General features: G+C 33.0%; 1 protein-coding gene across 1 annotated transcript in view; it reads left to right on the top strand.

Annotated features, from left to right (window-relative positions):
- LOC129217808 (serine/arginine repetitive matrix protein 1-like) overlaps nt 1-16350 on the top strand; it is a 51217-nt gene that overhangs the window by 23836 nt on the left and 11031 nt on the right. Inside the window, exons 8-14 of the mRNA XM_054852149.1 lie at nt 412-459; nt 2621-2668; nt 2796-2843; nt 5784-5831; nt 7523-7570; nt 10309-10374; nt 14569-14664. Of these exons, the coding sequence (XP_054708124.1) occupies nt 412-459; nt 2621-2668; nt 2796-2843; nt 5784-5831; nt 7523-7570; nt 10309-10374; nt 14569-14664 (402 nt within the window). The remainder of the gene's footprint in view (nt 1-411; nt 460-2620; nt 2669-2795; nt 2844-5783; nt 5832-7522; nt 7571-10308; nt 10375-14568; nt 14665-16350) is intronic.

Genomic DNA, 16350 nt, shown 5'->3' with positions numbered 1-16350 from the left:
GAAACATATTAAACTATGTTTTAGCAGTGCACATCCTGTTTTTTAAAACTAATTGTTCATTGTAATCCTATGTTTTTCTTTTGTAAATTGTTATCCCTGCTATTTTTTTCCCCTTTTTCTTGGATTCTCTCTTTTTTTCTGATACAAGTAGATTAATTGCAGGTTAAGGTTTGAAAATATTGTAATGCTTTAAATTTTAAATGATTTGTTGTATGTTAGTTTTAAAAGTACAGCATTGTGAAATTTTAAATGTTTGCGTGTGGACACGTATGGTTTTGTGATAACCCATAATGGTCAGGAGCTTGTATTGTGATAAGGCAAAGCTTTAAACTCTAATTTGGCAATGTACCTTGTTTAATTTCTAAGCAACTCGACCTGTTATGCCTTATAATTCTTATTTTCTTCTTTCAGGACCCGCTCCTAAAAGGAAACATTTGGACTTGGATGAGACCACTCCAGGTATGTAAATAGTTAATTTCTATGTGCGGCCATGGGGTCCAGACCTACTCTCTGATTGATCACTGTTAACCTTCTCAGCTCTTGCTCTGCCATAAACAGAATTTTCCAAAATAAACAAATTTTTAAAAAACGTAATATTTTTCCGAAATATTTTGATGGATAGACAAATTTCTTGTTCATCTCAGTTCGGAACAAAAGGACCTTTTGGGAGTGGCGGTGACAAGAGTCTTCAACCTGTGGAACGCATTCCTAGTTCTCCATTACAGACCATTGCAAAAGGAGATATTATCACAGTTCCCTTCCTCCAGCAGCTCAAAATCAAATATTCGTAATCACTGAAAGATAAACAGGAGTCATCAGTCCCCCCTAATAAATTTTGAGTGAAGATGCAAACAAACTATTTTTGCCAACAGAGGCATATTTCGTTTTTAGATACAGTAAAACCTGTAAAGTTGACCACCTGTTTAACTTGACCACACTAAAGTAGTCAACTAATAATGGTTTCACTGTATTAGAATTAAGTTAAAATATGTGTTGGACGTAGATCTACAGTCTTAGATGATTAATAGAAGATTTGATCAGATGCTAGAATGTTGACGTTGATAAACCGGGAAAGTAGGCTCGCTTCATTCTTATGTTATTATATTTTTTTATGAATAGATTTGTTGCAACCCCCCCCCCCCCCCCCGTTTTTTTCCCTGATCTGAAGTTGTAGTAAAACTGGATAGAGGCGGTTTGCATATGAGGCGGTGAGAAAGCAAAGGGATGCAGGTGGACATTTTGAAGTTTTGAGTAAAATCCATTTCAGATCCTAGGTAGACTTTCGTTGAATTTTTTTTCTTAAGTCATGCTGTACAGCAGCAACTACTACTAGGGCTACTATTAGTACCATCTCTTTGCCCCAAGACAGAGGAGGGGTTCACCTACCATTTGTACTGGTTATCTCCAAATTTTTAATTCTGCCACTTGCATCCCTTTGCTTCAGGTTACCTCATGGGATTTCCAAGTCGTCAGAATGAACCTTACCCTTCTTTGAAGTTTTGAACCGTTAAACTGAGACACCTGTGTATTCGTGAATAAAAACCATTAGCACTGCCTCATATATAGTGTAGAGCAAGTTATCACTGCAAAATACCACTTAACTTTTTCAGTTTTTAATCTGCTGTGTCTTATGTGTTAACTTTTTTTAACTTTAAATAAAATGCCACCTGAATTTCATAATAAAGTTTTGTTTTGCTTTCATTTTTTACCTTATTTTTTAATTATTTATTTCTCACTAGTGTGACTTTTCACTGTAATATTTAAATTTCTTGATCTCTCTTTTTTCTGCTTTGCTTTTTGGAAGCACGGCTTCTGCGGGAGGGGATAGTTTTAATGACAATATATGCTTTGGAGTTTAATATTTTCTCAAATCAATGGCAGTCCTAAGCTTTTTAAATGAAATCTACATAATAATTGACTTTCTGCCCACCCATTCCCTCTCCTGTGTTCCGACATATTTTGTATTCATCCAAGTATTTTTAGGAGGTTGCTAAGAGCTGCCCCCTCCCTGTTTTTTTTTTTTTTTGCATTTCTCAATGTGCCCACCCTGTGTCTTTGAACTTTGTCAACACTTGATCACAAAAACAAATCTTTCTTGGAAAACAAAATTTATGCAAGTCTCTACTTGAACAGAACTTAATTGTTGTTCTTGAACTAAAACTACAAATGCTCTTCGTTTCAAAAAAAAGAAAGCATTTAAAATAGAACCAGCTTGAAATTTTTTTTTTTAGTTAAGCAGCATTAAAATTACTTTACCCGCCCAGAGCAAAACGTTACTCTTACACACGCAGGAGGGGGGAGGGGATCTATGTTTGGGTCATTTTCACCATATACTTACATTTCAGAATTTTTAATTTTTTTAAAACTTGATTTTTTTTTTCAAAATTTTAATTGTTCGTGTTGTGTTGGCTTAAAAAGTTCAGCCACGGCATGCATTGTGCAAATTTCAAAGTTAACATTCTGCAGATATGGTTTTGTGATAACCCATATTGGACAGGAGCTTGTGTTTTAACATGACAAAAGCTTCAAGCTCTAACTTGCCAATATGCGTTGTTTAATTTCTGAAGAACTCTACTTGTTATATGTTTTGAAATTCTTATTTTCTTGTATCTGCTTTCAGTTCCTGCTCCCAAAAGGAGGCACGTGAGAGCAAAGAAGGACGCTCCAGGTACGTAAATAGCTATTTTTTTTTAACGTGCAGGTTAGCGTTTTTCATTTTATTTCAATTTTAAAAAATGCCACCTGAATTTTTTTTATTTTCTCATATATTTTCTAATTATTTAATCTGCTTTCAGCTCTCATTCCGAAAAGGAGCCATGTGCAGGCGGATGTGGACGTTCCAGGTATGTAATTAGCTACCTTTTTTTAATATGCAGCCAGGGACTGGGGGGGGGATCCATGGGGCATACTTGCCAACTCTACTGTTCAGGAGACTCCTGTTTTTTTGCTTCCATCTTCAAATTCCCCGTTTTTTGCGATTTTCTCCCGTTTTTGCTGTTTTTTCAGTTAATCATCAAAAAGTTTCACTTTCTTCTCAATAGATGGCGCTCTTTTCGAGTCTACCAATGTTCAGGAATAAGAATTTCTAACTCATTTAGTAAAAATTATATTTTTTTGAAGCTTTCCATATTGCATGTTCAACAAAGCACGAACTTTGCCGAATATTGCAATCCTCTTGCATCTTGAAATTATTTCAATTATTTTGAAAGTTTGAAGTTATTTTAACATGTGCTACCCTATTCTTACTTATTTTGTATTTGATTTTTCTTATATATTGATTTTTTGGTAGAGACTGGGGAATGTATGAAATTTTAAGCAAAGTCACTCCTTATTTGGTTTTTCCTTTGCAGTGTATTTTCTTGCTGCTACCAACTAGCTTATATCAGCGAAAAACCCCCATTTCACTTTAAGTTTAGTATTCATGTTATTTAAAAGCATAATTTAATAATTCCGTTGTGAAGAAATGTCGCTGGAGAATGCCCTATATACCTATAGTGGAATCTCCTGTTTTTTCTTCAAAGGTTGGCAACATGGCTGCCACACTTCCGTCCAGGGGACGGAATTCCGTCTTTCAAAAATTTCGGCCATCGGATTTTTTTTTTTTTTTTTTTTTTGTTTAAAAAAAATCAGTTTTGAAAAATCTTTTAAATTGTTAAAAAAAGAAAAAGGAAAACCAACTGTGAAAGAATGTTTATGTTTTTCTCCGCTGAAAATAAGCTTCATGTTTGGCACGATGATTTTCGCTGATGAAACATTGATTTGAACTAAAAGGCAAATTTTATATAAATAAACGTGCTTATCTTTTTTCTTATTGTTTTTTTTTTCCCGTGTCCAAAATGATTTTTAAAGATGAAACAAATCTTTCACTTTTGAACGAATAAAAGGTCTTAAAGTTACTTTTTGAAAGAAATCTTTCAAAAGATAACATAACTAAATAAGTTACTCAATCTGTTAATTTCAACCATTCTTATATTAATCTGGAAAATTTTGTTTAAGTTTTTATCACAACGCATCTTATAGCCAAGAATCTCATGATTTTTTTTAATTACTAGTTTTTGTATGAAATATGAATTATTTATGTAACATGAACTATACAATCTGAAGCTTTTTTTCTGCAGTAGCAAATGTAAGTTTTTTTTAATTGTATTTTATTATTTTCTTTTTTTACTTTTACCTCCTAAAAATCTTAGACAATGATATGTTATTTTTTTTATTTCGGTTTTAATTTTTACTTAATCTTTCAATTTGGTTTTACTCTATAGTTACAACATCAAAAATTAGCATTATGTATATATATATACGTCTAAAACATCAAACAAACTAAGCGCCAACATTTTGGTGTCGCGAAATGGAGCCACGTGCTTTTCAGTCCTGGCCAATTTTAAGAGTGGCACCCATGGTTGGCAAGTATGATGGGGGCCAGACCCTCCACTTTCTGATAAGTCACTGTCCTTTTTCTTAGCGTTTGCACTTACCAAAACAGTTTTCCAAACAAATGAATAAAAACAGAATCGGTAAAACCAGAATAAATAAAAACCTTTTCCGAGTAGCTGTGTCTTCTGTGTTAACTTTTCTCATTTTATTTAATTTTAAACGAAATGCCACTTTTTATAGTTAGTTTTTGTTTTACATGATTTGTGTTTTACATTATTTTCCATTCATCTAATTCTAACCAATGCGACTTTATTGTAATATTTAAATTTCTTAATCTTTTTTTCTATGCTACTTAATTTAAAACCACAGCCTCTGTAGTTTTCTTCACTTTGCTGCGATTTCCTTGATGGTTCAATTTATAAAAAAATTAAAAAATGTAAATATTTTGTCCACCTGCAGTTACGTAAATAACAGACCCACAATCCCTGTGGCAATCTCAGGCTGCAGGGTAAGGGAGGGGGAGCAACAAAAGTAGCATTATTCGTTCGATGAAAATATGTGCTTTACAGTTAAATATATATTTTCTCCAAAATCAATGTCATTCCTAGGCTTTTTTAATGAAATATTCACAAACACCTAACATGTAATAATTGACTCTGCTCACCCATTCCCTCTCCTGTGTGCCTGCATATTTTGTGTTCACCCGAGTATTTTCATCATTGCATTTCTCAATGTGCCCACCCTGTGTCTTTGAACTTCGTCAACTCTGCCACAAAAACTTTCTTAGAAGGCAAAATTTATGCAAGCCTCTACTTTAAACAGAACTTAATTGTTTTGTCCACTGTAGAGTGACAAAGGGAATGATTGTGCTGCATTGGTGTAGATTTATACTAGATATACTATGGCACAGTTTTCACCTCCTTTTTTATATTTTTTTAGTTCACTAAAACAACAAAAGCTCTTTATTTCAAAAAAAAAAAAAAAAAATCATAAAACCAGCTTTAAATTTTCATCTTAATTACTTCGGCTTCTTTCCCAGCCAGAACAAAACATTGCTTTTACACACACGGGAGGGGGGGGGGGGGAACTATGTTAGGGTCATTTTCACCATATGCTTGCATTTCAGACATTTGAATTAATTTTTTTAAAAACTTGATAACTGTTTTTCAAAATAAATTTTAATGGTTCGTTTTGTGTTGGCTTAAAAATTACAGCCACAGCATTCATTATTGTGCGAATTTCAAAGTTAACCTTCTGCAGGTATGGTTTTGTGATAACCATAATGGACAGGAGCTCGTACTTTAACATGACAATAGCGTTAAACTCGAATTTGGCAATGTACGTTGTTTAATTTTTAAGCATCTGCCTGTTATGACTTGAAATTCTTATTTTCTTATATCTGCTTTCAGCTCCTGCTCACAAGAGGAGGAACGTGCGGGAGAAGAAGGACGCTCCAGGTATATAAATAGCTAAATTTTTTTTAAATGTGCAGCCAGTTGGAGGGGGGTGGGGTACATGAATATAAGTAGACCAAGTATGTTTTTGCAAAATGAGGTAGTAAAAAAAGCTTAGTTTATTGTCTTTGTCTATTCATTTATTTTTCTTTTTGCATTTCAAAATAGCCCAAAAAGCATATTTAAGCCATTACTTCATTTTATTACCCAATTTGCTTCATTATTTAAGATTTGTAGAGGTAAATCGTGTATCATTTAAGCAATCTGTTGTGTATATAAATTTAAACTCTTGAATATTTAAATGACAAGAAAAAAAATCACACACTTTTAGACCTCCACAATAGATGATGCAGTCAGAACAAGAAAAAAAAAAGAAAGATGTATAAAATTTAAAACAAAAAATATTTGTGTAACTCTGTGGTCTTATAACAAATTTAATGTTAAGTTTTCACCTTTTCAAGAACTTTTTTAATCCCAATATAATAAAAAGATGTATGAATGGTAAAATTTTTTTTCAGAGAGAGTTTTAATTAAAATTATTTTTTTTAATCACTTATATTTCTAAACAAATTAAATCAGGAGAAATAATGTCTATAATGGAAAACATAATGTTTTCATAACCTATTTGAGGTTGTGAGAAGCAAAGGGATGTAAGTGGAAAAATTAAAAAATAATGACCAGTAACCAGTAAAAATAGTCGGGGAACCTCTCCTCTGTCTTAGCAATAGACGATAGTACTAGTAGCACCGATAAGTGCTGCTGTACAGCATAGAAAAAAAGTTCAATGAAAGCCTACCTAGGACATAATCTTCCAAAGCACTTTACTCAAAACTTGAAAATGTCCACTTGCTTTGCTTCTCCCTGTCTTATTTGTCCTATTTGTATGTCTTCTCAATGATACATTATGCAAATTATTACATTATCTGTAACTTTTTTTTTCATGTTTAAAAAAAATATGTGTTAGTCTTTTGATTTTTAAAGTTGTGTAATGTACATCAGACTTGTGGTTCATTTGTAGATACTGTGATGTGCTTTCTATGCTCAGAATACTTGAGTTTAATTTCACTTTGCTTTATATATTTTTCGTAGAAAGCTATAATTATGAGGAAATTGTTACACAAGATTTTATTCTTGGTTATGTATAATTATGTCTTAACTCTCACAGTGAATTATTTCTTTGATTATTCATTTGTGCCAAAATCTATTTATTACATTTTTTAGTTGTTAAAGATTTTCAAGCAATATTTCGCTTATAGAAAGCTATACTTATGAGGGAAGGAAATTACAGGATTTTACTTTTAATTATTTATATAATCATCAAGGTTATTAAGTACAAATGTGAATATTAAACGTTGATTAACAATTAAATATTTAAATATTCATGAATTTTCCAAAATAAAATAATTGTTCTTACAATAAGAATTTAAACCAAATAAACCCGATTTAAAAAAAAATGTTTTTTAGGATGTATTCCCCCCCCCCCCGAAAAAACGGATTTTTTCCCCTATGCATTGTGAGAATTTCAAATTACCTGTCAGCAGGTATGGTTTTGGGATAACCCATAATGGACAGAAACTTGTATTATAACGTGAAAAAAAGCCTTAAACTCTAATTTGCCAATATATGTTGTTTAATTTCTGAGCAACTGTGCCTGTTCTGACTTAAAATTCTGATTTTCTTGTATCTGCTTTCAGCTCCTGCTGTGAAAAGGAGGAACGTGCAGACGAACAAGGGCGCTCCAGGTATGTAAATAGCTCATTTTTTTTTAATGTGCAGCCAGGGACTTAGCGGGGGGGGGGGGGTCTATGAGGTCTGGACCCTCCACTTCCTAATAGGTCACTGTTCCTTTTCTTAGCTTTTGCATTTAGAAAAAATAGTTTTCAAAAAATAAATAATCAAATAAATAAACAAACAGAATAAGTGAAACAAAAATAAATAAAAACCTTTTCAAATTGTTTTTATTTATTTATTTTTTTGATTCACTAAAACTACAAATGCTCCTCATTTCAAAAAAACATTTAAAACAAAACCAGCTCTTGAAAATCTATGTTGGGTGATTTTCGCCACATGCTTACATTTCAGAATTTTTAACTAATTTTTGTTAAACTTATTGGACAAGTTTCAGCATCCACATCTGGAGGAATTTTCAGAATTCATATATAAATCCAAATATTAACCCTTTAAGCGTGTGGCTTTTTCTTCCGGGCGCACACTACAGTGGAGAATGCTTATCGCGAAGGTTGTTTGCTTTACGATAGTTTCCACCAAATAATGACTTATGTGTAGAACTTGAAACTTGACACCATTCTCAAGCCCAATCCAAATTGTTTACTCATCTGAATCATAACTATATACAAGGTTAGTACGCCTCCTGAAAAACTCCTGAAATTTAATTTTTTCTTCTAAGGGCCCTTAAAACTCCTGAATTTTTGTTTTAACCTCCTGATTTTTCTTCTCTCCTCCTTAAAAATAATTTTTACTAGTAAAAGTGCTTCATTAATCTCAAAATAAAACTTTAACAATCACTAATAGTAATTTTATTTCCATTTCGTCTCCGTTTAGGCAGTCATATTGAATCGTCGGCAGCCAATCAAAATTCTCATGTTATACAGATCACCCAGTGCTTTTCTCAAAGACATCGGGTGTGTCTGAACCGACTGACCTATATTTTTTAAAGGAAAGTAGAAAAAATGTTACGGAAACTAGTTTTCTTGTATAAACCACTCCTGTTATTACTCCTGAAAATTTTCCTTTGGAACCTGAAAACTCCTGAAATTCATTTTGTCTGGAAGAGTATGAACCTTGTATATACTTGTTCTGTCATCAGACCCACTTTCAAAGTCGGAATGATCCAAAATATCATCTTCAGAATCACTCGAATCATTCAATAACATTGGTCTTTTCTCACAACAGCGCTTATAAGCATCCCTATATCTAGCTATTTTCAGCTGAAACTAAAGCCACAATTTTTATTCTAAGAAATTGTCTGATGCTGCCATCTGGTGGCAGCGTTTGAAATTAAAAGATTATATTAATATGACAAGTTATTTCCGTTACACACGTAGAAATGCCGACTTTAAAATTGCATGAAGAGTGGGACTCGCCAAACCCGTCTATAGCGTAACATTACAATAAAGAGGTGATCTTTTCAAACACGCTTAAAGTGTTAAGGCAATTTTAATTAAAAAAAGTGGGATTGCTTTTTTTCTTGCCCAATTTATTTTTGAAAAATAAAGTCAATTTTAAGGTCTGTGAAGTCTAAAGTTTTTCCTCCTTACAAACTAGTGTTGAAAATGCAATTTAGATTATCTTTAGTGATTTGTGATGTTAAGGACATGAGGAAGGTTCTGATGCTCTCTTCAGAAACTTTTCTTAAATGAAGTCCTAGAAACACTTGTCTTTGATGGTGTGACACAAAAAATGGTTAAAATTCAGGACTTGTTCCAGAAATGTTTTGATATTGAAGGCCCCCCCCCCAATTCTATGATCATGTTTAGTGGTTTTTGAGATTTTTTTGGTTTAGTTTTCTTTTAACATGCTTAGAGATGTAAGACTTTTTTCGAATGTGACACAGGGTTTTTTTTTCTTGTTAGACGGGTGGAATAGCTAATTAATCGGAGTTTGCTTTGCACACTAACAACTAGGTTACGGTAGCGTGGTTGCTGAGCGAGTTTGGCTGTAAACAATAGAGTTGAGGAATTAACATCTGAAAAATGTCTTTTTCGTTCATTTGGCGAAATATTTTAAATTGCAGAAATAACCACTTCACTCGCTAAAGAGTTTTAAAGCAACTGTAAATATAATTTACAGTTGCTTTTAGTTAAAGAAAAATGATGATTGCACATCGGGGGGGGGGGGAGATTTTTTAATTTAACAGACTTCCCATAAATTGTTAGCACGGGCATCGCCGTGCGGGTATTGCAAGTAGAAAATATTTGTCGGTAAAGAGTGGACTCCTGTAAATTGCAGGAAAAATCAACGAAAATGATAAAAAAAGAGAATTGAGCACATGTATTGACACTAAAATTAAGTTTAATGTCATTTTCTTTCATATTACTTCCCCCCAATTGGAGGGGTTTAACCCCTAACCCCCCTCCCCTTGGACAGGGCCCTGGTGCACAGCCAACTTTGAATTGTTGTTTTTCTGCTATAAATACACTGTTGCTGTTTTTTCCTCTCTCTTTCTCTTTGGTTTTTCTTTTGCTGATAAAAGTAGATCAATTGCTGGTTAAGGTTTGAAAGTATTGTAATGCTTTTTAATTTTAACCATTTGCTGTGTAATGGTTCAAAAAGCGAACAAGTACAGCCACGGCATGCATTGTGTGTCGGCAGGTATGATTTTGCAATGTCCTATAATGGACAGGAACTTGTAATTGAATGTGGCAAAGCCTTAAACTCTAGTTTGCCAATGCACATTGATTAATTTTTGAGCAACACTACCTGTTATGACTTATCTGTATTTTCTTATATCTGTTTTCAGCTCCCCCTCCAAAAAGGAGGCACAGGGAAGAAGACGAGGCCAGGGAACAGGATGAGGCCATTGCAGGTATGTAAATACAGTAGTCTCTAAAATCCGAGTCTCAAAAGTCAAAGGTTCCACTTAATCCAAGGTGCTTTGTTGATATTTTAAAAATATTTTGCTGTGTAGAACTTCCTTAACAATATACGATAAGGTAATAAAAAGAATTTGAAAGGTTTGCGACAGTAACACTTGCCAAGTGACATGAAATATTCTTTGGCTGTAACAGATGGATTAAGAAATACCTTGGAGAAAGTTGGAAGTAGGTTGATACAAAAAAAAAAATAACTTGAAATTAAAACATTGTTTTGCCTCAAAGGACGAACAAACAGCTCTTTTGGAATATCCGATTGCTATTCGAAAGGAAAATGTAAAAAACTCTTTCCGAAGCGTATATATGAAATTTTATCCTTCCTATTACTAACGTTTTGCAATTATGTGAGGTACGCTCAGACATAGCTACAAATGTCACGACGAAACTCGTCAAAATTTATTAGAGCGATCAAAGGACAGTTTTTGATTGCTTGCAAGTTTACACACAAGTACGTGCAGACATCAAGAAAAAAAACTAATCAAAACTCATTAAGGGTTGATTGAAACATAAATTTAAGTTGATATTTGAGTGATTAATTTTTAGAGGAGACAATATTTCTTTTTCACTGCGTAAGGAAGTAAACAGTGCATGTCCTAATGTAGTCCATAGAATTTTTTGGATAATCTGAGTTTTCATTAATTCATGGTGGGGCGAACCCCAAATACCTCGGATTTTGGAGACTACTCTATCTCATATTTTAAAATGTGCAGCCAGATACCTTGCAGAGTCCATGGCTGGGCGGGGGAGGGAGATCATGGGGGGGGGCTGTACCTTCCCCTTCCTGATAGGTTCAAAAAGAAATTCCGTCGCCAAAACTCGGCGTTTATGACCAAAAATAATTATGACCATAATTTTCCATGCATTTTATGCCTAAAAATAAGGGAGAAAATTACCAATCAGAAATTTTGAGAATTAATGCTATGAATGCAGATTTTTCTTATAAACCCGGCTCTTGCTTTTGAAAAAAAAATTGTTTTTGAAAGAGAGAACGGGTTTCTTTCGTTTAGTTGCAGTGCTCTTCCATATCGGTTTTCTTTTCTTTTCTTTTTTTTACGATTGACAGATTTTTCGTGCCAGTTTGTCTCTTTATGAAAAAACTATTTTCTTCTTTTGTGATGCACCTTTAAAATCCACTCACGTCTAAGAGGAAAACTCAAAGGGATTTTTGTTTACGAGTTCAAAAGGGCTCAGTCATTCATTGGACAAACTGTATGTCAGGGTTCGTACGCTCCGGGAATTCCGGGAAAACCGGGAATTGTCAGGGAAAATGACACTGTCAAAAATGTCAGGGAAATGTCAGGGAGTTTTCAAATTTTGTCCTCCAAAAATTTTTTTTCCATTTTTTTCCCAAGGAATTAAGTACCATGAGATCTAGTCTTCGTTTTTATTGTGATTTCACGAAAAAAATTGTAAATTTTTATCTAAACCGACGCTGGCACTTAAAAACTGCGATCGAAAAATGAACGTTTTTTTTTTCACAACGAAACATGCGCCAAAAGAGCGAAGATTTTCTTGCATGGATTCAGTGAGGGGAACGCATTTCTTTCAACTGCCTACTGCCTAAAGTTTTAAATGGGTTGCCACAACATTCTGTTCAGTTCAGGGCTCGTACGCTCCGGGAAAATTTGGAATTATCAGGGAAAATGACATAGTCAAAAATGTCAGGGAATTTTCCAAATTGGTCCCCAAAATTTTTCTTTTCCCAATTTTTTCCCAGGGAATTTTGTTTTATGAGATCCACTCTTCATTTTTATCGATGTATTTAAAAAAAAATTGTAACAATTCTAAAGCAATGAAAAAAGTGGCGATCCAAAAAATCTTCAGCAGCCGCTATTTTTGGCGCTCAGTAGTTCCCAAGGAAAAAAAAAATCAGGTGAACAGCAATTATGCACAAACTCAACAGGAGAGAAGACAATTTACTGCTTCGGAAACACAACCTGTAGATGGGAGGGTCGATCGGGGAAAATCGTTTTTTTTTTTTGATCGGAAAATCATTTTAGCTACGTGTGAAACGTAGTCGCCATCTTTGGTCATTCACAAGATGGAAGTAGATACGATCCTAAAATGCCTAAAATCAAAGCAGAATTGGATGTTTTCTTTAATTGAAAACTGATGAAAATAACAAAAAATGGTCTGCAAATTGTTTTTCTATTATTATTTAAAATAGTTTTCTTGAGAAATGAAAATTTTTGTTCTTAAAACTTAATCTTATCCTCACTGCCTCAGACGCAAATGTGATAAAAACTTTTCAATAAATTGTAATTTCATGAAGATTTATTATTTTTTAATTTTCTTCATGCGACAAATTAAAAAAGTGCTTACTATTTTTGGGCATAGCCGCCATATTTGGTCATTCCCAAGATGGAAGTACACAAGACTTTTCAAGTGCCTAAGTTCCCGAAAACGGCATTGGATGTTAATTGCAATGCAAATTATTGAAAACAACACAAATTGTGCTTTTTTTTCCGGATAATTTGTAATTATTTTCTGGAAAAATGCAAAATTTAATCTTCATAACATTTTTTTGTTTTAATTGATTTAGACTCTTATGTGCTAAATACTGACTATTTTGCTTTTATTGTAGTTTTTTAAGGATTATTAATTATTTATTACTACTTTTATACTACGAATCCAAAAATTTATTTATTATTTTTAACTTTTCACTTTGTCGCCATATTTGATCGTTTGCACAATGGAAGTAGACTTAAACTTCCAGAAACAGAATTGGATGTTTATATCAATGTGTAATATTGAAAATAACATTAAATGTGCAAAAGGTTATGAATTTTTAAAAAGTAACTATTACTTTCTGGAAAAGAAAATTTGAAATTTTAATGTAAGCGTCCTTTAATATGTGAAAAAAAAAGAAAAAAAAAAAGATTATTGGCAGTGGCCTATGATCAGCGGATGTTGATTTTTGTTACTATGCATTACATGGTATACCGATTGATGCAACAAGTTGATCATATTTATACTGAAATTTAGCTTTGCATTTTGCTCAATATGTTTTGTGTAACCTACTTATAAGAAATTAAAAAGTATTGTAAACCAAAAGCGGATGCTAAAAGGTTGCTGCAGGACTACAGCAAAACGCTATAATATTACGCGTGACATCAAAGAAACGCTAAAATAAGTTGAAACAATTTTGAATAAAATGTTTAAAAAAAAACTTAAAATTTTGACAGAGAAAACAAAGGAAAAAAAATCCAAGATTTTTTTTTTTAAATCTAAGGGGAGAAATTTCAGTTCTTCTGCATTCCTACTTTAAACAATTTTAATTATTTTGAAAATATTACTATTTAAACTTAAATTTTGAATGAAGAGAGTAACCTGGAATTTTCTAAAAAATAACCTGGAAAACCTGGAAAAGTCAGGGAACTTTTTTTAACCAAAAGTGTATGAACCCTGGTATGTGTATAAGTCTTGCAGAAAAAAAGTTAAAAAAAACGAATCAATAATTCTTTGAAATAAAACTTCCACACCTAAGAGTTGGGGTAGGCTTTCACTGAGCTTTTTTCTAAATCACGCTGCATGATGGCAGCACCTCCAGGGCTACTAGTACTATATGTAGCCCATAGACAGAGGAATTCTTTCAACAGTTGGAGTCGTTATCTCCCAGTTTTTAATCTTGGCACTTGCATTCATTTGCCACTGTCTAACACCAGGGTTGATCGAACCATTTTGGGCATTTACTAATACAGTAGGAGAAAAATGCAAACTCTACGAGACCATCAGGTTGTTCGGATTTTCGGAAATGAGCAAGGAAATGCCGCTTATGGAAATAGAATGCCATTTAATCAAATAAAGTGGTTATACAATGTGTTAGTGCTTTACACAGAATACACTACATTATGTTGTAATGTACAGTTGCATTTTTCTCAAACTGAACAAAAATGAGCTCTTTGTCTGCTAAACAGAAAGGGAAAATGAAAAATACTTACTATACAATGAGAAACTATTATTACTCAACAAACACAGCTTTTTGACTGAGCGAGCTTTGAAATTCTTCTAAATTTATTATAACTACATGGGATTGGGCTTTTCGATTTTTCACGTTCAGATCTAGTGTACGGCCATGTTTGGTAATTGTTTGGAAATGTTTTGAATCCTTTCCTTTCGACTTTCAGGTCCATCGAACGTCCGCCCGATCGCAAGGAGCCGATTGGAGGACATTTGCAGTCAGTTGAGGCAAATGCAGCAGCAGGTGTCTTCCAGGGACCAGGGTAAGTTGGTTGATCTCCCACTCAAAGGCTGAATGTTTCATCTTACTTCTCTTTCAGACCAGCTGATACAGTAAAACCTTGTGTCATATGTAGGGTTGGCAAAAACCCGGGTTTTTTTTTTTTAAATTTTAAAAGCCCATGACTCAGGGTTTTTTTTAAATAAAACCCGAAAAAACAAAACTAAAGCTGGGTTTTTTAAGAGATGTGTTTTTTTTTTGTCTTTTTTTTAGGGAAAATGTAAGGTACTTGTATCATATTGTAGCATAAGTATATGGACAAAGCGCAAAAATTGTCTTGGGGTAAAAAAAGCTGGAAAACTTGTTAAAATTCAGCGTTTTCTGAAGAAAAGTGTAAAAGACGACGAAACCCAAGAATGGTGAAATTTCAGATTTTTTAGTTTCCATGACTACCAACAGTTAAGGCAAAGTTACTTCTCAAGTGATAAAATCTATTGTTCATTTTTAATAACTCCTTTTTTTGCATTTTTTTTTTTGCATTGTACTTTATTGTATTTCATTTTGCTATGCAAATTTTATGTCTTTTTTTTTTTTTCATTTTAATGCATAATACAAAATGTGCATGTGATGAAATATCGGTCTATTTTCCCTCCTTAAAATTTGAAAATTTTCCGCTTGGCTAATTTTTATTGATTCTATTGAGGGGACAGTTGAAATGCCTTATTGCATGAACAACTAATAGATACATACAAAAAATTGATTCATACTTTTGACTTTATAAATAATTATCGAACGTCTAATACTTTTGAACTTAATAGTGTAACCGAAATTACCCTCTGGGTGGTTTTTTTTTTATTCTAACCACCCTTCTATGCGTATTAACCACTATTAATATTGGAAATAAATGTTGAAACCAGGGGAGGGGGGGGGGGGGTGAATTCAAAACCTATTCTAGGTATTCCATTGAATTTAGGTATTTTGGTTTCTTCCCATAAAAGTCAAAATCGTTCATGAAAGTTTTTTTTTTTTAAATATTAACTTGCATATTCTATAAAATGTACTTCTTTGAATGCGAATTACAAAATTAATCCTTATAGGACCTGCTCCTCTTTAACTGAGCTTTTCAGACATTTGCAGAAAAACTTTTGACACAGTAGATCTTTTTTGTCAAAGAGTCTCTTGTTGTAGAAAGGGCAATTTTGTTTTCCTTTCCTTTTTTTACATTATTATGTTATTTATGTTATTTATATATTATTGTTATGTTATTTATATTATTATTTATATGTTTGCATTAAATGAAATCTGCATAAACATTTTTAGTACAACTTTGATATTTCCTTGAAAAAAAAAAATTATTTTGCCTTGAAAAGTGCTTGAATTTTTTCTCCCTAAAGGGTATGAACCCTGTTTCAACGCATTTACTATTTGCATTCCTTCTTTAACTTTTTGTAAAGGAATAAGTGTTGTGTAAAAGTAAATAAATATTTATTAATTTATAGCAATAGTTAAAACGCATCGCAATACACCTAAAACGCTAATTGCAGCATACTGACAAAATTTTGGATTAAATCGGTGAAGTATTAAAATAGATACGAGCATTTATAAAGGCGGACTGCCTCCATCTTTGACATCAGTCTAGAAAATGTACCAGATGGCAAATGTTCACCCGAAGCTGAAAATGCTTTCCAGGACACCTATTAAACTTTTGTGTTAAAACATTCTCCCTGCT

This window comes from Uloborus diversus, chromosome 2, assembly GCF_026930045.1.
Source record: "Uloborus diversus isolate 005 chromosome 2, Udiv.v.3.1, whole genome shotgun sequence".
Lineage (NCBI taxonomy): Eukaryota > Metazoa > Arthropoda > Arachnida > Araneae > Uloboridae > Uloborus > Uloborus diversus.
Note: the sequence above shows the minus strand (reverse complement) of the source record. Positions and strands in the feature narration are given on the sequence as shown.